Raw genomic sequence first — 22,055 nt, forward strand, 5'->3', positions numbered from 1 at the left:
TTCTTGGAGAGAAACACAGTTCACATAGAGGGGAAGGATCCTATAAAAGTTTCAGAGCTCGTAGTGGATCATGCATTGGGATTACCAATGGATGGTGCGACGGACACGAATTTGAAGCTGAGGGTGGAAGAAGAAATTCCTAAGACTGGAAACATGCATCAAGTGAAGGATGTGGCAGATGAAACTTGACAAGAACAGTTCACATTCTTCTTGCAGAATATCATGTTTATGGGCAAGACAAAGGACATGTCCAATAAAAACTACATACTGCTTAGAGCAGCAGCAACAGAAGGAGAAAAAATAAACTGGGCCGCCATTTACAAAGAAAATTTGGCGAAGAGGGTAGCCACCTTTGTTAAGGAGAAACAGCCCAGAGTAGTACGTGCACACCCACCTACGAGCAATTGTTCAGGCTGTGAGGTCCGTGGATCGCCGAACAGGAGAGACTGGTCAACATCTCAACAGCTCCGTTGGCCAACTTGAGCAATCCATTCTTTGAAGCTTCACATGTGATGTTCTCTGAGCTGCTGAGGGCTAACAAAGAGCTACCACCATATTTTCATAATGCAGACAGAATAAGGTCAATGCTACCAAGAAACCTCTTCCCCCGAAACACCCATGCTCACAATTCTTGTTCTCACAGACGCCGGAGGGAAGGAGGATGCTCCCACCTAGAATGCAACCACCCAAAAGTGTCAATGTCTCGAATGGAAACGTACACACTCCGAGCGAAAATCTCCGAGCGCGGCAATTCCGAGGGACCAAATGAAGGGCATTCAATTTGACTAGTTCTCTTAGAAACTACCTCATGAGTAGTGCATGGAGTAACTTGTCCTAACAATTCTTAACTATTGGCCAAAGCAATTATTACCAATGCAAAGAGCATAAAGTAATTGATAGTAATTATAATGATGAAATGGTAGGGAAGATGGTGTGTGTTCGCCCAACAGAAAGGTTGGGCATAGCCAAAATACATGAAAAAACTAAAAGATGTCTTCTACAAAACTGTTTTTTAGTTCTCTTGGAAACTACCTCTTGAATAGTGCATGAAGCCAAAGAAAAGTGACAAAAAGGAGCCAATTTTTTTCATAATTTGACACGATAACTAGACAAAAGTCGAGTAGGCAACCCTTTTGATGACATTCATTAACAAAGAGAAGTAGGCAACTGTACTGATTAATCACTCCATAATAAGTCATAAAAGGAGTAACTTGTCGTGACAAGTCTTAACTATGTTTATGGAAAGGCTGGCCGTAGCCAAAGGACATGAAAAGACTAAAATATGTCTTCTACAAAACCGTTTTTAGTTCTCTTGGAAACTACCTCCTGAGTAGTGCATGAAGCCAAAAAGAAACAGTGACAGAAGGGAGACGATTTTTTTCATAAATTGAGAGGGTAACTAGACAAAAGTCGATTAGGCAACTCTATTGATGACATTCATTAACAAAGAGAAGTAGGCAACTGTACCGATTAATAACTCCATAATAAGTCAAATAAGAAGTAGCTTGTCCTCACAAGTCTTAACTATGTTTATGGAAAGCTTCGTCATAGCCAAAAGGGCATAGCCAAAAGACATGAAAAGAGTAAAATATGTCTTCTACAAAACAGTGGCTCTCTCAATGAGTCAAAAACACATGACCAAAAAAAATGGTGGCTATCCATAATTGAAATCACTCATTGATACTGCTATGTCATCCAAATACACACATCTACCCCTCCTCTTGGGTTGCACATGAGAACGGTCGTATTGACCATGTCATTTTCCTCCCCTTATTCTGTGCATAACAAGGCAACAGACTATTTATCGCATTGCAGTCACAGAAGTTAAACATAAAGCATTACTACAGTGAACTTATCGAGAAGACATATGTACTTACTAATTGGAAGGGACATCATCAACAACCAACATCTCATCATCATCACTAAAAGAGTCCACCATACAAACTTGGCCTGTGTGCATGGCAGCCTTCAATGTAGGCCCGGTCCCTCCTCCTAGCTCAAGTAACATGCCTCTCTCTGGACAAAGGGCCTCCACAAAGAAAAGCATATGAGATGCACTCCTCTCTAGCGGCCCACGCGAGGCCCCGCTCTTACCATCCTTCTTGGATCTCGATGATGACGGCAAGTAATGAGTCAACACCCCTGATGTGAGGTCCAACTGCAACTGTTTTCCAACCTATGCACATAACGATTTGCAAAATGGACCAGAGTAGACAAAGAAAAGCATATGAGATGCACTCCTCTCTAGCGGCCCACGCAAGGCCCCACTCTTACCATCCTTCTTGGATCTCGATGATGACGGCAAGTAATGAGTCAACACCCCTGATGTGAGGTCCAACTGCAACTGTTTTCCAACCTATGCACATAACGATTTGCAAAATGGACCAGAGTAGAAATGATGAGAAACCAATCTTTAGACGGTCCAGGATTTCCAAAATTCAAGTTATTTTCAACGAGGAAAGAAATAAACCTTTTCTGCCTTTTCAAGATTCACATGGGGTGTCTTTCCAGCCTTGTGTAGAGCGAGCACATGAAATGTACTCATCTATTGGCCACAAAAAGGCTTGCTCTCTTAGTAATTACCAATTGACCAATGCCACAACACAGCATCAAAAAGAATGGCTCACCTTGCAGTGCACACCATATCTTGCCTCGCTGTCATAAGTCTTGCCTTCCATAGTCCAACGAAAGCCTATTTCCAAGCCTGCACACATAGATGTATGCTCGACAAGACCATAATAAGATGACAAGACCCCATCCCATATCATCCATGATTGCACTGGCTACAACCAAGGAGCACTTTACATGCTCCTCACTTATATGGTTCCAAGTAGGGACACCACTAATCCCAACAAGAGACGAGCCTGTCCACGCAATAACCATAGCAATTTTGAAATGTGATCTCAACAAATAACCATGAAACTAAATCAAACCAGAAGTAGTTGTTTTCACCTATGGGAAGCTCTATCACAGAGAGATCTATGCTCCAGCTACATGACTTGGAGTTCCTTACTTTTGGGGGACCCCCATGCTCTATGAAAAACTCTCACATAACCTCAAACCCTTCTTTGAATCTGTGTTCCATGAAATCTTTCCCCAACTGAATATAGTCAGCATTCCACACCTTGACTTCTGACGATTTACCTCTCTTCTGCGACCATGAGAAACTAGCAAGGGGAAGGTGGACAAGTAAAACCTGGGGCGATGTACTTGCATCACTGAATCCTTTGTATCTATTGACACAAAGTAGTTGCACGTAATGACGGTCAAAAAAAAGTAAACTGCCATACTACATCTCAATTATATTACATGCAAACCACACAACAGCTTTTATTGAACTTACCCAGTAATTTGTTTACCACCCTTGGTGGCCGGACGGCCTCCTTTGTTACTGGCACCGTGCCTTTCCTTTTCCCATTTATCATTTTGTATGCTTGGAGCTCCTCTTTAATCCTTTCCTTTTCTCCTCATCTATACTTCCTGATGAATTGGAGTCAGATTTTCATTCACCTCTCTGGTGCATCAAATATGTCTCTTTCTCCTCCTCCAAGCACTCCCCTTTTTCATGTACAACCACCAAGGGCATTGCTTTCTCTCCCAATTAGTCAGCAGAAAAGCTCCTTCAGGGTCATTGTGTTCCCTAAAAATTGATGATGTATACATGCACAAAGTAGGGGGTGATCGGATGGTCCAAGCCTTGCAAACATCAGGCATGGACGACAACTTATTGATTGGATTCCATCTTTTCTCTACTCGGATTGGAGTCCATAACCTGGTGCAATAAATGTGTGGCAGCGTCAAGTACCTGGTCCATCCACACTTCCTTGGCCAACCATGAGATGTAATGATGGTCTCTAAGTGGCATTCCATATGACTGTTTGATATTGTCATCCTGGCCCAACAACCTTAGCATTGCTAGCTTCAATTCCTTTGCACAAGCTTCTGAAGATATTGCGTACAACTTTTCAATAGTAATTTTATACTTTGGCTCCTCAAAAGGCAGCTTCCACAAACTTTCAAACCATTCCTTCCCATTTGCAGGATCGACCACAGACAAGATCTGAAAATTGAAAAGAAAAATTAACAAAACCACCATACGAACCCTCAATGAATTCCTCTTGAGTAGAGTGAAATTGCTTACCCTTGTCATCCTCCGATTATAGCTCTTTATTCCTTGCTTGATTGATTTTAGCATCCCGCTCTTCTTTAGGAAGGCAGCTTCACAGTCATTCTCCCACTTGCCCTACGATTTGCCACAACACAACGCTAGTCAAAAAGAAAGCTCATGAAAGCACCTTGCAAAACAAGTGGCCAAAGTAACCACTAAAAGCACAAATTTTACCGCAAACACCATGCGACCCAAAATAGACTGGGTGAGTGGGTACCACACCCTTCTTCCAAAACTGACCTCCCTTGCCATCACCACTTCAATAGATTTTTTTCCAGCCTCAATAAAATTTTCCACAAGAGGGGCATCATCACAAGCACACAGGGTGCTTGCATGAAATAGGCAATCCTTGAGGTTTGTACTAACAATTGCCTCTTCGTTCATCCTAGCAAAGTGCAAAACCTTAAAACGAAAAGGGCAAAATTGAGTGAGGCAATGAATGATACAATAGCACAATTCACATGCAAAATCATTAAATATAAATGCAAGGCACTTACCGGTTGAATCTTTGCAGTGCTGCAACCAATGCAAACTCATCTTGTTGGTTGGGTGTGATAAACTGTGCTTGAACTCTTATATGCTTTGCCTTGTTGTTTTGGAATATGCTCTACATCCAGGATGCAGTTCTATGGTTTCCTTCCCACACAAAAAGCATTTTTCCTTTGAGAATCTGCCACTCTTGCATGCCATTCAACTCTTCCTCAAAATCTTCATTCACAAGTTGCCAATTTTTGTCCCAGGACTTGACAATATCTTCATTGACATCCTTTGTAGAACCATCAGGGAGGTTGACAGAAAGACTAAAGCTGCCCTTCATTGGAAAGTATCCATCCTTTTCAAAAACACCTTTGATTTTGGATAAATCTTGACAGAGCTCCCTGACTCGTTGATTCACAAGACATCTGCAAAGAGGTATTCTAGGTGGAAACAAACCTGGATTTACTGTCAACTTATGCAAAAAATCAGAACCTTTAGGTCTTGAGACACATTGAGGTATAACTCCATCTTGATCTTTGTCCTTCTCCAAAGGAGAAAATAGTAGACTACAAGGAATTGGTCTGTATAGCCACAATTGTTGCAAGGCAGGCGTTCACCAGAAATTGGATGGGTGGACCATGTACCTGATGTAATACCTGCTGGCCAATGAGCCCAAAGGATGTAACCTGCATCATTCACACAAGGTGGCGACACTCTCATACCTGCCACATAGAGGACACCTTCTACATACTTTCGTCTAACCTACCCACCACATTCATGGTGGACACACAGGGCTGCAAGATACCATAGAGGCGTCCACCAGAATCATGATGGGGGGAGGGCCTCTCAACGGCTGCGATGGTAGGGATCCCACACAGTTAATCGGTGAACTATGGGGGGGGGGGGCACTCAACGATGGCAGTGACCGAAGCTAGAAGCACTTCAACAAAAGGCCCATAGTTCGCCAGCAAACTATGGGGGGAAGGGCAAGGCCATCAATTTCATCCAAGGCCACACAACTTATGCTCCCTTAATCCTTGTCACCCCCATAGTTTGCCAGCAAACTATGGGGGGAGGGGCTCTGTTCTCATCCGTGATGGCTAACAACAGAAGAGTATGGCTCAGTTTAGTGGGTCATTTGCATCCCCCAGGAATGCCGCTTCGGTGGCTCCACCAGGGCAAGAAGCCCCACCATCCCATAGTTCATTGGCAAACTATGGGGGAAGGCAGTAACACACACAGACGCACACTCACGGGGCAACACACGTGTGCTGCTTCACGCTTTGTCCTGAGAGGGTTTACTTCTCTCTCTCTTTTACTACTTGATCCCTTTTTCCTATCGTCTTATTCGTTACAAACAATTCGTGAGTAACTTCTTTGGCTCATTTAGGAGAGCAGTCATGCCTACCCATTGCATCGCGAATTCGTGACGTGGCGTACGTTTTGACACAAGGCAGAGGGCGGCACCACAATTATGCCGAATCATCGCCCCTCCTGGAGGATAGGTGCCTCCAATGAAGCACCAGTTTGGTGCGTTTAATGGGGGGGGGGGTAGTAACCACAACATGCACGTGTCCTTGCAGTTTGCGCCAGAAATTGGCAAGTGCCAGTCATCACCTCCTGTATGCATGGGTGTCCCCAGTGTAGTTTCCTCACTTATAGCACACACAAGCAAACTGCAAGGGCAACACACGTGTGCTGCTTCACGCTTTGTCCTGAGAGGGTTTACTTCTCTCTCTCTTCTACTACTTGATCCCTTTTTCCTATCGTCTTATTCGTTACAAACAATTCGTGAGTAACTTCTTTGGCTCATTTAGGAGAGCAGTCATGCCTACCCATTGCATCGCGAATTCGTGACGTGGCGTACGTTTTGACACAAGGCAGAGGGCGGCACCACAATTATGCCGAATCATCGCCCCTCCTGGAGGATAGGTGCCTCCAATGAAGCACCAGTTTGGTGCGTTTAATGGGGGGGGGGTAGTAACCACAACATGCACGTGTCCTTGCAGTTTGCGCCAGAAATTGGCAAGTGCCAGTCATCACCTCCTGTATGCATGGGTGTCCCCAGTGTAGTTTCCTCACTTATAGCACACACAAGCAATGGAGAAGGTAGTTGTAAAGGATGAGCAAGGAAAAAAGCGAGTTGAATACAACACTCTCATGGTGCTCTTGAGCTGTCCAAGTAGGAGCTATCTATCAGATTCTCTTTGCAAGAAAATACTATGTCCTTGCATCAGGTTTTGGGGAAGAGAGAGATGGACTCTCTTTTGAAATGTCTTCTATGCAAATAGGAGACCATATCATGTATTGTCATGGCCCTGTGAAAATGGAACAGCACAAGTGTGGGCATGGTGGTTGCTGAGTCAGAATATTGAATGATTCACATGGGGGGTGCCCGGACAGAGTTAATGATGTGTGGACATCCCTAGGTGTGAAGGGGGGAACTAGAACATTAAAATTTTAATGTTTTATTAAAGTTGCCCCTAGGCCTTAGTGGCCCCTAGGGAACTTTAATAACTTTTAAAGTTGGGACCCTAGGATTATTATGGGGAGGGGGCCACTCCACTTTTGGAGTGCATGCTTCTCTCTCCTCTCTCTCTCTCTAGCTTTTGGAGAAATGTGGAGCATACATGCTAGTTCTCATGCATGGAAAAGCAGGAGGAGAAGGAGTCGACTGAAAGAAGGTGTGTTGCTGCTGTTTTCTCTGTGCAAACCAGCCGTACAGTTCAGTACGGACAGGTTGCTGCAGGTACACGCTCTGTTGCTGGCTGCACACAGGAGTTGCTGCGAGAATCTCTGCTGGAACAGGCTGCGCACAGGTTCTGGACAGGCTGCTGCAGATTCTGTTGCAGGTACAACTGTACGGACAGCTGTACGGACAGGACAGAAGCAGGCTGCGCTGGACAGTACTGCTGCTGCTGGCGGCGCTGGACAGATCAGGTACAGGCTGACTGCGCAGGTACAGTCGTGTACAGGTACTGGCTGCAGGCGGCATATGCAAGGACAGCTTCTGGCACGTATTCCGAGGCAGTACACAGTGGTACAGTGCTGTTTTTCAGGACTGTACAGACAAGTACAGCACTGAGGTGGACACAAGGAGGAGGGTACAGACAAGTACATACACACGTGTGAAGCAAGGTTGTGGAAACAAGTGCCTGCAAGTACAGATTGGTACCGTTACTTCCTCCAGTGCAGATACACGGGCTGATTTTGGTAAGCTCCGCATCTGTTCATCTATCTCTCTTTCTACTGCTTTATGTCTGTTTGCAGATTTGAGCTATCTGGCCCCTTGTGAGAGGAGGGGTATGGCAGATTGACAAGGGTGGAGACAGAGGTTGAACAGTACATGTATGTATGAGCTGAGATGTTGAATCATGTGCTTGAGTTATGCCAGATGTATGCTCATGGCTGCCCTGCTTAGTGGTCTTGGCTGATCAGAGGGAGGCACAGTGTGTTGCTTTGAGACACGGATCTGTGTGCATGAATCCTCTGTGCTAAGAGGGATTGCGGGCTGTCAGATTGGACATACAGGTGTAATCTCTTGGCTGATTTTGGTTGTACTCAGCCTTTCATACTTTTGGAATTGAATAAAGAAATACCGCAAGGGGCGCCAAGCTTTGGGGCCAACACGTGTCGCTTTGTTTTCAGATTTGGGCACTCTAGCCCCAATCTTTTCTGTTTTCATATCTAGACTACAAGTGGATGGGTGACTGCTAGTCTACCGCACTCTGGTTTCTATCAGAGGCCGGTTTCAAGGTTCCGTCCCCGGGACCAATTAACAACTTTCTGAAGGGGGTGAGCTCGTGGTTGCCTCGAAGAAAGCCATCGCTGAAAATTTCAGCAACCATGTCTGATACAGAGGATGAGTACTTCTATCATGAAGAGGAAGAGCAAGAGACTTCTCCTGAGAGAGATGTATCTGAGGATATTCATGCAGGAGAACAGGCTGCAGATGTTGAGCCTTATGAGGATGTAACACAGCCAGAAGATGTGCTTGGTAAAGAGGATGATGATGCTCGGTTCAAAGATCGTTTGGCTAGTGTTATGGATGTATTTATGCAGCTCACACAGAGTGAGAGATTTGCTGAATTTATGAGATCCCGCACAGAGCCCGAGAAAAAGAAGAAGAAGGTTCGTACTAAGAACCTTCCACAGGGTCATAGTGGAGCCATCCCACAGGAACCATCTCTTGGCCAGTTTCCGAACATGCAGCATGCTTATGGAGCAAACTCACAGAGTTCCTTCTTTGGACAGCCATCAGTTCCTCAGCAGAACATGCATCCAGGTTATTTTGGTGCTGGCTCGGTGTTCCAATCCATGACTGGGGGTTACCCTCAGGGAGGCATGGGTATGCCAGGGCCTTTTGGAGCTAATTTTCAGCCTGGTATGCAGGGGAATATGTATGGTGGTATGCAGTCCGGTATGCAAGGAAAAATGTTTGGGGGCATGCAACCTGGAATGCAAGGCAATATGTTTGGTGGCATGCAGCCAGGTATGCATAATGGAATGTTTGGAAACATGGCTGGGATGTTGTCAGAATATGCAGCGGAGATGATGACCAAATCTGGGAACACGAGCAAAAGCAAAAACGCAGGCAGAAAAACAGCACAAGAGAGAGACAGATGTAGGCATGTAACTCTGCTCTATATACACAAGAAGATCCCGAGATATGATACAAATAAGGCATGGGGGCTGAGGACCTATATATACCTCCCTGGAAGGGCAGTCGGCCAGCACTAAAAGTGTCCACGACTGAAGAAAGAGGTCCACAACTGCATAAATGCAGTCGGCCAGCTATCTGATGCCCACGACTGATAAAAGGCAGTCGGCCAGCAGCCCTGAAGCCCACGACTGATGAAGATCCAGTCGGCCAGCACTGGGGTGCTCCCGGCATCATCTGGCAGCCCTCCCAAGCCTCAGAAAAATGGGAAAAAATAGGGGAAAAATACGGAGAGTGGGGAAAAATGGGAAAACACCTCATAAGGGCGGGCACACCCACAGCAAAGGCCCTGGTGTATAAATCTAGACAGGAGATGACTTCTAACACCCCCTCTCAGCTCCTGGCTGTGACCAACCACTGGGAGCTGGGGTGCCGCCTGAGCAAATCCTGAGAGCGACTTCGTGAAGAGGTCCACCGTACTGTCCTCCGTCGAACAGAACTCCAGCAAGATGTCATCAGCAACGATCTGTTCACGAACAAAGTGCCTCGGGATGACCATGGGTTCCTCCAGTGGAAGCCCAAACCTGCAATGTAACCTCCTCCTGCTCCGTAAAACTGCTCCTGGGGCATAAGTAGATCTCCTCGTGTCCGGATCTCCTCCCCAAACCGAGTCACTCCAACCGTGGAGTCGGACTCCATCCAACAATCCCCCTCCTGTGTACAAGAATCAACACCTGTTACGGTGCACAAGCAAGTCCTGGAAACCTTCTGAAGACCACGCAAGGCCTTCTGAAACCTGTCAACCACCCCCTCTGAATCCGGAACCACAAAGCCTGGAGAAACCACCTCCTTCTGCAAGTAATCACCTGTCACCTGCCTGGCTTTCCGAAAGGTCCCCGTGGAAAGAACATCCTCAACTACTGGAAGTTCTATGTCCCGAACACTACGAGACATCAGAGCATAAGTGACCTGTTCAGCTTCCTCTGACTCACGAACACAAGAACTACCAACCTCAGTACTGGAAAGTTCTTGCCAACTGCTGCCATCTACTGGTAAGCTATCCACCATCTGGTCCCGGAAAGCCCGCACCTGCAGCGTATCCACACCTGAGTAGCTATTACCACACTGCCACTCATCACAATCTTGAGGACCTGGGAGAGAGAGTGCTGAAAGCCTGTAGACTCCATTCTCCACTCCACCTTCCCAAACCACTTGGCCTGTTGCTTTGTCCCGGAGAGCAACAAAATGCTCATCAAACTCCACCCGTACGCCAGTCTTGCAAACCTGATGCACTGACAACAGATGAAAACCGAGTGCCGGAATATACAACACCTGGGAAGAATGCTTCCCCCCTCTGCCATCGGGAACTATCTCCATCCTGCCCTCACTGTGAACTGGGATAGTGGATGTATCCCCAGTAAGAATACATGGGTCCAATTTAAACAGGTTTTCTCTTCCGTATGGCTCACATCTACATTTGAGGTGGATGTTATGACTGCATGGCACAAATTGGATGCTTCAAAGTGTGAGAATTTGGAGGATTATAACAAAAAGTTTTGGGAAGCTTTACTCCCAGTGACTTCTTATCGTGCAGTGCCTTTGTCTGAGCAGGTAGAGAAGTATTGTTGTGGGCTGCCCAAGGAGGTACGAGATTATTGTATCAAGACAAGAGTAACGAACATGTCACAGATGATTGAAAATGCTATGACAGCTAATGCGTTACTCACTGGAGGATCATCTGGGTTTAAAGGCAGTAAGAACTTGAGCAAGAAAGCTGAAAAATCTGGGCATGCTTCTCGTGATGCTAAAGGGTCTTCAGAGACGAAGTATAAGAAGTTGCCAATGCCCAAGAGGACTTCTAAGGAAAGACAGGCTTTGAGAGATGCTCGGAAATGTTTTAACTGTATAGAAGAGGGGCATATGTCATTCAATTGTCCCAAGAGAAAGTCCCAAAAGGACTCTGACAATAAAGGAGAGCCCAAGTCAAAGAAACCAAAACCTTCTGCGGGCTTAGTGGGGGAACAGCCAGGTGGTGAAGCAACAGAGTTGTGCAGGGCATGGGACAAAGTGAGAGATCAGAATGCCTTGATATTCTTTGACACAGGTGCTAGAGCCAACTTCATTTCACCAGATTTGGCTGGCCGATTGGGGATTCGCGCAGAGGAGATGGGGCCGTTACATGAGGCTAATATGGCTTGTCCAGGGTATGCAGAACCCGTTACTCCCATCATTGGGAAGCTTTGGCTTCACTTGCAGGGTTATGTGGACAGCAAAGAGTTCTTTATCATGCCACTTGATGGTTGTGATGTTTTGTTGGGGATGCCATGGTGCCACAGGGTACATGCGGTGGTGGATACTTACAATAGGAAAATCACTCTGACTCATAGAGGAAAAGTACATGTATTGGATGTAAAACTCAAAGGGGAATTTGTTCCTATTGTATCCGCTTCGGCGATTTCATCAGTAATGAAAAAGCATCTTTTCCGCGTACTTGATTTATGTAAAGGATGCACAGGATGATGAGTCTAAGTCTAATTTGTCTATGTTAGATAAGGACAAGACTGATTTCTTATGTGGGTTTCAAGACTGTTTTTCCGAGTCATTGCCAGGAGAACTTCCTCCTGAGAGGCCAGAAGATCATGCCATTGATCTAATTCCTGGTAGTACTCCACCGAATAGACCGCCGTACCGTGTTAGTGCAGCCCTACAGGAAGAGATTATGAGTCAAGTGCAGGAGCTTTTGAATAAAGGGTTGATACAGCCTAGCTCATCACCCTTTTGCTCACCTGTACTCTTAGTGCAGAAGAAGGATGGTTCTTGGCACATGTGTATTGATTACAGGGCGCTGAACAAGAATACCATCAAGAATCGATTCCCCATACCGAGGATCGATGACATCTTGGACCGCTTACAAGGCTCCACAGTTTTTAGTCGTATTGACTTGAAAAGCGGGTATCATCAGATACGCATTAGACCCGAGGATGTGCATAAGACAGCATTCCGAACCACGTTTGGGTTGTATGAGTTTTTGGTTATGCCCTTTGGTTTGACAAATGCACCTGCCACATTTAACAGAATGATGGACAGGATTTTCAGGCCTCATAGAGAGTTTGTGGGCACATTCTTTGATGATATGATTGTGCATTCACGAACTGAGGAAGAGCATAGAAGGCATTTGGCCATTGTGTTTTCAGAACTCAGAAACCATAGGCTGGTTGTTAATGGCAAGAAGAGTGAGTTCTTTTTGCAGGAGATACATTTCTTGGGGCATATTGTGTCTGCGCATGGAGTCCGTATGGATCCAGCAAAGGTGAAAGCAATTCTTAATTGGCCAGATTTAAGGACCGTGCATGATATACGCAGCTTTCTAGGATTGTGTTCCTATTACAGACGATACATACGGTACTTTGCTGAAATTGCTTCACCTCTTCATGCTTTGACGAAGAAGGCCACTCCGTTTAGATGGGCTGATCGGGAAATTACAGCATTCAAAAAGCTCAAAGAAAAGCTTACTTCGGATGCAGTATTGGTGTTACCGGACCTCCGAAAGGCTTTTGTTGTCCAGTGTGATGCATGTGGAAGTAGCATTGGTGCAGTTCTCATGCAAGAGGGACATGTGACAGCCTATGAGAGTAGAATATTGCAAGATGCTGAGAAGCATTTACAGGTTTATGAGAAAGAGATGTTAGCTGTAATTCACGCTCTTTCTACATGGAAACACTACTTGCTTGGGGCTGATTTTACTGTACAGACAGGTCATCAAACCTTGCGTTATTTCCTCACGCAAACTAAGTTTCAGAGAAGCATATGCGTTGGGCAAACTTTTTGTCAATGTTTCACTTCCAGATTGTGCATGTGGAAGGCAAAAAGAATGTAGTGGCAGATGCTTTGTCACGCAAGCCACAAGTCTCTGCAGTTTCACTTGCTTATCATCATGAGCTTGATGAAATGAAAGAGCAATATGCCCATGATGAGGACTTTGAAAGGTTGTATGATCAGATGTCTGAGGGTCAGCGGCATGAGCACTATACTCTCAGGGATGGGTTTTTATTGATGCATGGCAGACTGTGTGTTACCAGGCCATTGCGACTCAAGGTTATGATTGAAAGTCATGCTCCACCGTATGCTGGTCAGAGGGGTATTGACGCCACAATTAAAGCAGTGGAGACTTTCTTTTATTGGCCAACCTTGAGGAGAGATGTTGATGCCTTTGTGAGGCAATGCATCGTATGTCAGAAGGTAAAGTTTGACCGTCAAAAGACACCAAGGTTATTACAGCCTTTACCTATTCCAGATAGACCTTGGGAGAGCATTGCCATGGATTTTATATTTGATCTTCCACGGACACAAACGGGAAATGATTGCATCTGGACTATCATATGCAGGTTCAGTAAGCAGGCTCATTTCATTCCCGTGCGTAAGACGATCAAAGTGGATCATATGGTGAAGTTGTTCATGGCGAACATCTTCAAGTATCATGGCTTGCCTACGTCTATCATTAGTGACCGTGATCCACGGATGACGAGTTTGTTCTGGAGAGGGTTGTTTGACAACATGGGTACAACTCTCAAGTTTTCATCGTCATTTCATCCACAAACAAATGGTCAGTCAGAAGAGGCTAACTCTACAGTGCTGGATCTTCTCAAGTGTTATGTGTCAAAGCACAAGCAACAATGGGAAAAGTATCTTCCTTTGGTGGAGTTTGCATATAACAACACTGTACATACCTCGACAAGCAAGGCGCCTTTTGAGATTGTGGAAGGAGGGTAGAAGGTACCACCCATTTTGCATACAAAAGATAAGATTTTTGAGGCTGATCAATATGTGGAGAGTCTGGATGAAGCTTATCGGAGAGTTAAGTTGGCACTCCAGAAAACTCAGCAGAAGCAAAAGAAAGCCGCAGACCGTCACAGACGTGATGTACAATTTGCATTGGGTGATTGGGTTCTTTTGCGCTTTGAAAAGGCTAGACTCAAAAAGATGAAGGGTAAAGAGCTGTCATGTGCATCACAGATGCCATGGACATTTCTAGGGCTAGATCCAGAAGAGGCAAGCAGATAAAGACTATGAACCAGTAGAAGATGGACATGGAGCAGGACTTGGAGCAAAGCATGGATCAGAAGGGATGTCGGCTGGATGGAGGATGACATCAGCAACACCAGTGGGCTGTCGGCTGCAGGGCAGAGGGGTGCTGGCTGAAGGCGCATCAAGAGATTCAGTCGGCAGCATTTAAATGGAATTAATGACTTATGAACTGGCCGACCAGCAGTCGGCCAGTTTCTCATGCACTCCAAGGGGCTATAAATAGCCCCCTTGCTCTTTGTAATAGGCATTCCACCCACTAGGGGTGTGGGTCACTTAGAGGTCCCATAGGGGACAGAATTTAGGGTTAGGAACCTTTTTATGAAGGCAGCCCATGGCTGCAAAGATCTGTACCTTTTTTGTACATAGTATATACTGAAATTCCAGCACTTCTCACTCTCTCTCTCTACTCTCTCTCTACCTGCGTTTTTGCATCATGGTGCGTTTTTGCATCAGAAGGTCTTCAAGAGTGTTTAGGGCTGAAAGAAGACTACCCAGAGCTTCCGCGCGTTACATTGGTATCAGAGCATCAGGCTCAGCAAAGCTAAACACTGATTCAGTCCCATATGATGGTGTACAGGTCCAAGGTACAGGAAAGTACACGGATTCGAAGCCCAAATGATGGTGTACAGGTCCAAGGTACAGGAAAGTACACGGGAACACAGATCGGGAAGAACTCCCAGGAGGTTTGTTGGTGGTGTTCCACAGTGCCAGATGGGGATGGCAGTTCCGTGAGCCAGATAGGTTCTAAGGGAACGGTCCCAAGGGAGGTTGATCCTCCAAGGGTGATGTGAGAGTGCCAGACTCAGTTCCAGGAACGAAGACCAAGACGGTGTTCAGAGTCAGGGCAGGAATGGATTATGGACTAGAGGAAGACCAGATGCATAGATCTTCATCAGAGACAGAGTGGTTTGGAGAACAGAACGGATTTTCAGAGAAAAAAGGTTTGCCAGGGATGGATGATGACAGAGGGACTTCGGAACAGGATTGGGATGATGACAGTCATCCAAGAGGAGGTTGGATTCCCGTCATCAAGTTTAGCAGAGGGGGATGTCATGTGCATCACAGATGCCATGGACATTTCTAGGGCTAGATCCAGAAGAGGCAAGCAGATAAAGACTATGAACCAGTAGAAGATGGACATGGAGCAGGACTTGGAGCAAAGCATGGATCAGAAGGGATGTCGGCTGGATGGAGGATGACATCAGCAACACCAGTGGGCTGTCGGCTGCAGGGCAGAGGGGTGCTGGCTGAAGGCGCATCAAGAGATTCAGTCGGCAGCATTTAAATGGAATTAATGACTTATGAATTGGCCGACCAGCAGTCGGCCAGTTTCTCATGCACTCCAAGGGGCTATTTACCCCCTTGCTCTTTGTAATAGGCATTCCACCCACTAGGGGTGTGGGTCACTTAGAGGTCCCATAGGGGACAGAATTTAGGGTTAGGAACCTTTTTATGAAGGCAGCCCATGGCTGCAAAGATCTGTACCTTTTTTGTACATAGTATATACTGAAATTCCAGCACTTCTCACTCTCTCTCTCTACTCTCTCTCTACCTGCGTTTTTGCATCATGGTGCGTTTTTGCATCAGAAGGTCTTCAAGAGTGTTTAGGGCTGAAAGAAGACTACCCAGAGCTTCCGCGCGTTACATTGGTATCAGAGCATCAGGCTCAGCAAAGCTAAACACTGATTCAGTCCCATATGATGGTGTACAGGTCCAAGGTACAGGAAAGTACACGGATTCGAAGCCCAAATGATGGTGTACAGGTCCAAGGTACAGGAAAGTACACGGGAACACAGATCGGGAAGAACTCCCAGGAGGTTTGTTGGTGGTGTTCCACAGTGCCAGATGGGGATGGCAGTTCCGTGAGCCAGATAGGTTCTAAGGGAACGGTCCCAAGGGAGGTTGATCCTCCAAGGGTGATGTGAGAGTGCCAGACTCAGTTCCAGGAACGAAGACCAAGACGGTGTTCAGAGTCAGGGCAGGAATGGATTATGGACTAGAGGAAGACCAGATGCATAGATCTTCATCAGAGACAGAGTGGTTTGGAGAACAGAACGGATTTTCAGAGAAAAAAGGTTTGCCAGGGATGGATGATGACAGAGGGACTTCGGAACAGGATTGGGATGATGACAGTCATCCAAGAGCAGGTTGGATTCCCGTCATCAAGTTTAGCAGAGGGGGATGTCATGTGCATCACAGATGCCATGGACATTTCTAGGGCTAGATCCAGAAGAGGCAAGCAGATAAAGACTATGAACCAGTAGAAGATGGACATGGAGCAGGACTTGGAGCAAAGCATGGATCAGAAGGGATGTCGGCTGGATGGAGGATGACATCAGCAACACCAGTGGGCTGTCGGCTGCAGGGCAGAGGGGTGCTGGCTGAAGGCGCATCAAGAGATTCAGTCGGCAGCATTTAAATGGAATTAATGACTTATGAATTGGCCGACCAGCAGTCGGCCAGTTTCTCATGCACTCCAAGGGGCTATAAATAGCCCCCTTGCTCTTTGTAATAGGCATTCCACCCACTAGGGGTGTGGGTCACTTAGAGGTCCCATAGGGGACAGAATTTAGGGTTAGGAACCTTTTTATGAAGGCAGCCCATGGCTGCAAAGATCTGTACCTTTTTTGTACATAGTATATACTGAAATTCCAGCACTTCTCACTCTCTCTCTCTACTCTCTCTCTACCTGCGTTTTTGCATCATGGTGCGTTTTTGCATCAGAAGGTCTTCAAGAGTGTTTAGGGCTGAAAGAAGACTACCCAGAGCTTCCGCGCGTTACAAGAGCGCTTATTCCCTCAGTTGAGCATGCGTTATTATAGGCCTTTTCAGGTTTTGGAAAAGATTGGTGAGGTAGCCTATCGCTTGAAGCTACCAAATCACTGGAGGATTCACAATGCTTTTCACGTGAGTCTCCTTAGACCTTTTCGTGGGGATGTGCCTGAGGATGTATCAGATGAGGCTCAGCCGGAAGTTGAAGAACTTGATGAGGTTCTGATTCCAGAGCAGATACTGGCACATAAAGAAAGGAAGATACGAGGTAAAGTTTCCCGTCGCTATCTTGTGAAGTTCAAGAACTATTCACCGATGGATGCGAAGTGGATGGAGGAAGGTGACTTAACAGATTCACCTCAGGTTTTGCAGCTTTATCTCGATGCCTTTGAGTTAGAGCCGACTCTTGTTGTGGCTCATTCAGGTTCAGCAGAGCATGGGTCTGGAGCATTACCTGATGCTCAAGAGGGGGGTAGCACCTCCACTCCCTTGATACAGACAGGCTCAGATGACATCTAGAGGTCGCTTGGTGCAGTTTTTATCTCACCCGAAGGTACTGAGGGTGACAGTACATCTGTTTATGGGACTTCTATGATATATGTGTACTAGTCACATGGGATTTTGTGGATATATATGGTTCACAGTGGTATACAACTTGGACTATTATTACGCCATTGGTTTGCAGTGAATGATGTTGATACATGTGCATGGCTTAGAGAGATTGGGACGCTGATCTTGCCATATTGTATATATCACTTTGGATATTTTGCTGTATCACCAGAATGCAATCGAGGACGCTTGCCATTTTTCAAGAGGGGGGTATGTCATGGCCCTGTGAAAATGGAACAGCACAAGTGTGGGCATGGTGGTTGCTGAGTCAGAATATTGAATAATTCACATGGGGGGTGCCCGGACAGAGTTAATGATGTGTGGACATCCCTAGGTGTGAAGGGGGGAACTAGAACATTAAAATTTTAATGTTTTATTAAAGTTGCCCCTAGGCCTTAGTGGCCCCTAGGGAACTTTAATAACTTTTAGAGTTGGGACCCTAGGATTATTATGGGGAGGGGGCCACTCCACTTTTGGAGTGCATGCTTCTCTCTCCTCTCTCTCTCTCTAGCTTTTGGAGAAACGTGGAGCATACATGCTAGTTCTCATGTGTGGAAAAGCAGGAGGAGAAGGAGTCGACTGAAAGAAGGTGTGCTGCTACTGTTTTCTCTGTGCAAACCAGCCGTACAATTCAGTACGGACAGGTTGCTGTAGGTACACGCTCTGTTGCTGGCTGCGCACAAGAGTTGCTGCGAGAATCTCTGCTGGAATAGGCTGCGCACATGTTCTGGACAGGCTGCTGCAGATTCTGTTGCAGGTACAGCTATACGGACAGCCGTACGGATAGGACAGAAGCAGGCTGCGCTAGACAGTACTGCTGCTGGCGGCGCTGGACAGATCAGGTACAGGCTGACTGCGCAGGTACAGTCGTGTACAGGTACTGGCTGCAGGCGGCATATGCAAGGACAGCTTCTGGCACGTATTCCGAGGCAGTACACACAGGTAAGTGCTGTTTTTCAGGACTGTACAGACAGGTACAGCACTGAGGTGGACACAAGGAGGAGGGTACAGACAAGTACATACACACGTGTGAAGCAAGGTTGTGGAAACAAGTGCCTGCAAGTACAGATTGGTACCGTTACTTCCTCCAGTGCAGATACACGGGCTGATTTTGGTAAGCTCCGCATCTGTTCATCTATCTCTCTTTCTACTGCTTTATGTCTGTTGTTGCAGATTTGAGCTATCTGGCCCCTTGTGAGAGGAGGGGTATGGCAGATTGACAAGGGTGGAGACAGAGGTTGAACAGTACATGTATGTATGAGCTGAGATGTTGAATCATGTGCTTGAGTTATGCCAGATGTATGCTCATGGCTGCCCTGCTGAGTGGCCTTGGCTGATCAGAGGGAGGCACAGTGTGTTGCTTTGAGACATAGATCTGTGTGCGTGAATCCTCTGTGCTAAGAGGGATTGCGGGCTGTCAGATTGGACATACAGGTGTAATCTCTTGGCTATACTCAGCCTTTCGTACTTTTGGAATTGAATAAAGAAATACCGCAAGGGGCGCCAAGCTTTGGGGCCAACAGGTGTCGCTTTGTTTTCAGATTTGGGCACTCTAGCCCCAATCTTTTCTGTTTTCATATCTAGACTACAAGTGGACGGGTGACTGCTAGTCTACCGCACTCTGGTTTCTATCAGAGGCCAGTTTCATGTATTACTTGGATATCCAGTTCGGCAGAATATTCATAGTACATGGTTCTAGGATACAAGGGGAGCCTTCTGTTATCAAGATTGATGACGACATAATTGTTGAGGAGGTTGCTGCTGAAGATTCAAGAAGTTTCTCTCACAAACAACCTACAAATAGTTTGGTCAACGTGTTGAGGGCTCTTCCTAAAAAGATCTCTTTGAAAGCCATGTTTGCAAAAGTTGCGGAGATAATGCAGGTTGAGGAGATACCGCCATGGTATGATGGAAATATAATGTTTGAACTACCCTATGCTAACGTGGGTTAAAGAACTTCAAGACTTGAACCCAAATTTGATGGTCATGTGTGGACAGAAGAGGTTACAAGTAATATGTCTAGCTTTCAAGGAGTTGTAAGGTTCAGAAAATGTGATGGTCGCTTGCAATGTAGAAACAAACAATGTCGTGGGTTAATAAGATCTCAAGACAACAATGAGGTTCATTGGCAAGGCCGTCTTGCAAAAGTGTGTCCTCCCTTGGAAGTGGTAGAAAAGTATGGGTCTCTAAAATGTTTCTTCTACTCGGTCCCCCCTATCTACATTTCTCAAAGTCCTTGCAAGCTGGTCCTATGCTACCCTAATGACCATTTGGGAAGGAGAGTAAGTTGGGCAGCCATTCATATTGGCTACCATATGCACCCAGTAGCCGCCCAGTAGCCGAAGTTGCGACAAGGATCACATTGAGCGAGGTGAAAGCAAGAGTTCAGAAAATGGTGAGGAGCGACTCTATGGGCAGACCCAAATACCTACAAAAACAATTGGCCAAGGAGATGATTATGGAGTCCACACTCATTGGGGACTCCACCAATGGAGATAATGTGTTTGCCAAAGCTTTGAGAGAGCTCCTTGAAAAAATAGCTCCACCATTGGATAGAAGAAGATTGTCTCGATGGAGAAAGGAGGCACAAACAGAGATGGGCCAACTGGTTGACGGCTTTGATGGCATCTTGCAGAGCTAAAGAAACATCTTTTGTATGACCACTTCCAAAGCATGGCATTTCCTGGTCAGATTGAGTTTTCATCTTTCACAAGGTGTCATGTTTTCAAGATGTCCTCAAAAGGGCTTGGTTGTGGTGTGGACTTGGTCAACAAAATGAGACCAAGTGGTGAGCTTTCTGCCTCTTGGATATGCTTTAACTTTGTGAAAAGGATGCAAGACTGGACCATAATGGCATGGCATGTGTATAACCCATTTGTTCAAGAACTGCAAATCATTGCAATTGGAGATTTCAAGTGTGAAGACACAGAGTCATAAACATTGTTTTGGGGGCTCTTAAATAAGGTGATGGAAAGAGAGGGTTATGAGAAGGCTAATTTCAAGGGGTTTATGGCAGATGAAGCTCAAGCAAATTGGCTTGCAGTGAGGGTAGTGTTCAATGGTGGGCCAAACAATGTTATTCAAGGGAAGGAAAGCTCCTGCTCTTTCCACTGGGAGCAAAGCCTAGAGCAACATGCTAAAAAGTGCATTCCACCGCATAGCAGGGAGGAGTTTTCGATAAGATGCCGCAAATGGAGAGATGCTCCAATGGAAGATGCAGCAGAGATAAAGCTTGATAACTTGAGAATTTGGTTGAGAGAGGGACATGCCGATAGCACTAAGCTCTTCATGATGCTGGTGGAGACATGGCTGGTGTGGTGGCAAGCAGGAAAATATATGATCAAGGTAAGCTAGATTTATAAGATGGATGTGCTAAAGTAATGTTTCACAATATAACAAATTTGATAAATTCATTTGTAATTGCAGGCTATGGAAGATGATGATAAATACCTTGTTCCAAGAGCAAACTTGGCTGAGTCAGTTCATGGGAGTTGGCTTGCGTCCAATGATGGTGTCAAGTATGTCTCTCTTTACAATGCTTGCACCAATGATTTAATGACAACCCTATTGTAGAGTGCAAGATGTTTGTCGTTTTTGAAAGGCGGCCACAAGGAAATAAGACCTTGTATTGAGAGCATTAAAAGGAGAAGAGAGGACAATAATCAACTTAAACAAATGAAGAAACCATTAAACTTGATGCAGTAAAGAGAAGGGACTCGATTCATGGTGATGCAAGAACAATCATGCGACTCGCACAGACCAGAATATGAATGTCACCCAAAATGTTTGTGGTCTTAAGCACCGACGAGGCAGCACCTCAGCAGTAAGTGACGTGGAGGTGTCCATTCACCCTTAAAGTGGGCTATTCGAAGAACAAAACCTAGAAGTGAGGTCAGATGTCAAGAATACCTGCATGATCCCCAAAAGTGCAATAGTCTCATTGATCAGAAGGGGAGAGCAGGATTGTTGGGCTTGGATTGCTTGAAATGGATGTACACGTGCTGGAAAGTTGGTACCAACCACAAGAATGGTGACAAAAGAAAAGGAAGAACGGGTTAAGAGGGCTGCAGAGCTTATATGCAATACTCATGAAAAAATTATTGATGTGGCAACTGAGTATGTGGAATTTATAGTTTCCACTTTGGGTAGCCTGGGGAGACTTACAAGGTCAAGATATGTGCTTTTCCATCGTGTACATGTCCAGATTTCAAGGCACAATCAGAAAGGAAAAAAAATATATGCCTTGCAAACATATATACTACATCTCAGCAATGAGCTTGACCT

The 22,055-nt window shown here is 45.8% G+C and overlaps 1 protein-coding gene across 6 annotated transcripts; it reads right to left on the bottom strand.

The window, feature by feature from the left end:
- Positions 1-1,496: 1,496 nt before the first annotated feature.
- LOC147620839 (uncharacterized) lies at positions 1,497-21,393 on the bottom strand. 6 transcript variants are annotated; one of them, XR_015270017.1, is made up of 11 exons: positions 21,222-21,393; positions 4,666-5,331; positions 4,343-4,570; positions 4,142-4,243; positions 3,344-4,060; positions 2,953-3,233; positions 2,628-2,864; positions 2,471-2,545; positions 2,275-2,356; positions 1,878-2,176; positions 1,497-1,775 (listed from the first exon to the last, which is right to left on the bottom strand). XR_015270017.1 is itself a non-coding variant. In XM_086825114.1 (10 exons), the coding sequence occupies exons 7-10, from the start codon at positions 2,766-2,768 to the stop codon at positions 2,091-2,093; spliced, it is 384 nt and encodes a 127-aa protein (XP_086681240.1). In that variant the 5' UTR covers positions 2,769-2,864; positions 2,953-3,233; positions 3,344-4,060; positions 4,142-4,243; positions 4,343-4,570; positions 4,666-5,070; positions 21,222-21,393; the 3' UTR covers positions 1,656-2,090. The 6 variants fall into 6 exon arrangements, 5 of the variants coding, with proteins under 5 accessions (XP_086681240.1, XP_086681239.1, XP_086681237.1 ...); XM_086825114.1 differs by having other exon boundaries at positions 1,656-2,176; positions 4,666-5,070; XM_086825113.1 differs by lacking the exons at positions 2,953-3,233; positions 21,222-21,393 and having other exon boundaries at positions 1,656-2,176; positions 2,628-2,704; positions 4,666-5,949.
- Between the last annotated feature and the right edge of the window lie 662 nt (positions 21,394-22,055).

Source organism: Cibotium barometz, chromosome 31 (genome assembly GCF_041138505.1).
Source record: "Cibotium barometz isolate CiBa-2024 chromosome 31, ASM4113850v1, whole genome shotgun sequence".
In the NCBI taxonomy this organism is placed as follows: Eukaryota; Viridiplantae; Streptophyta; class Polypodiopsida; order Cyatheales; family Cibotiaceae; genus Cibotium; species Cibotium barometz.

Bases quoted from the DNA above. Each gene is read 5' to 3' on its own strand.
- LOC147620839 (XM_086825110.1), bottom strand. From the start codon at position 4,552: ATGAACGAAGAGGCAATTGTTAGTACAAACCTCAAGGATTGCCTATTT. The intron at 4,244-4,342 runs GTAAAATTTGTG...GGCAAATCGTAG, and splicing joins TGGGTCGCATGGTGTTTGCG to GGCAAGTGGGAGAATGACTG. The intron at 4,061-4,141 runs GTAAGCAATTTC...TTCAATTTTCAG, and splicing joins ATAATCGGAGGATGACAAGG to ATCTTGTCTGTGGTCGATCC.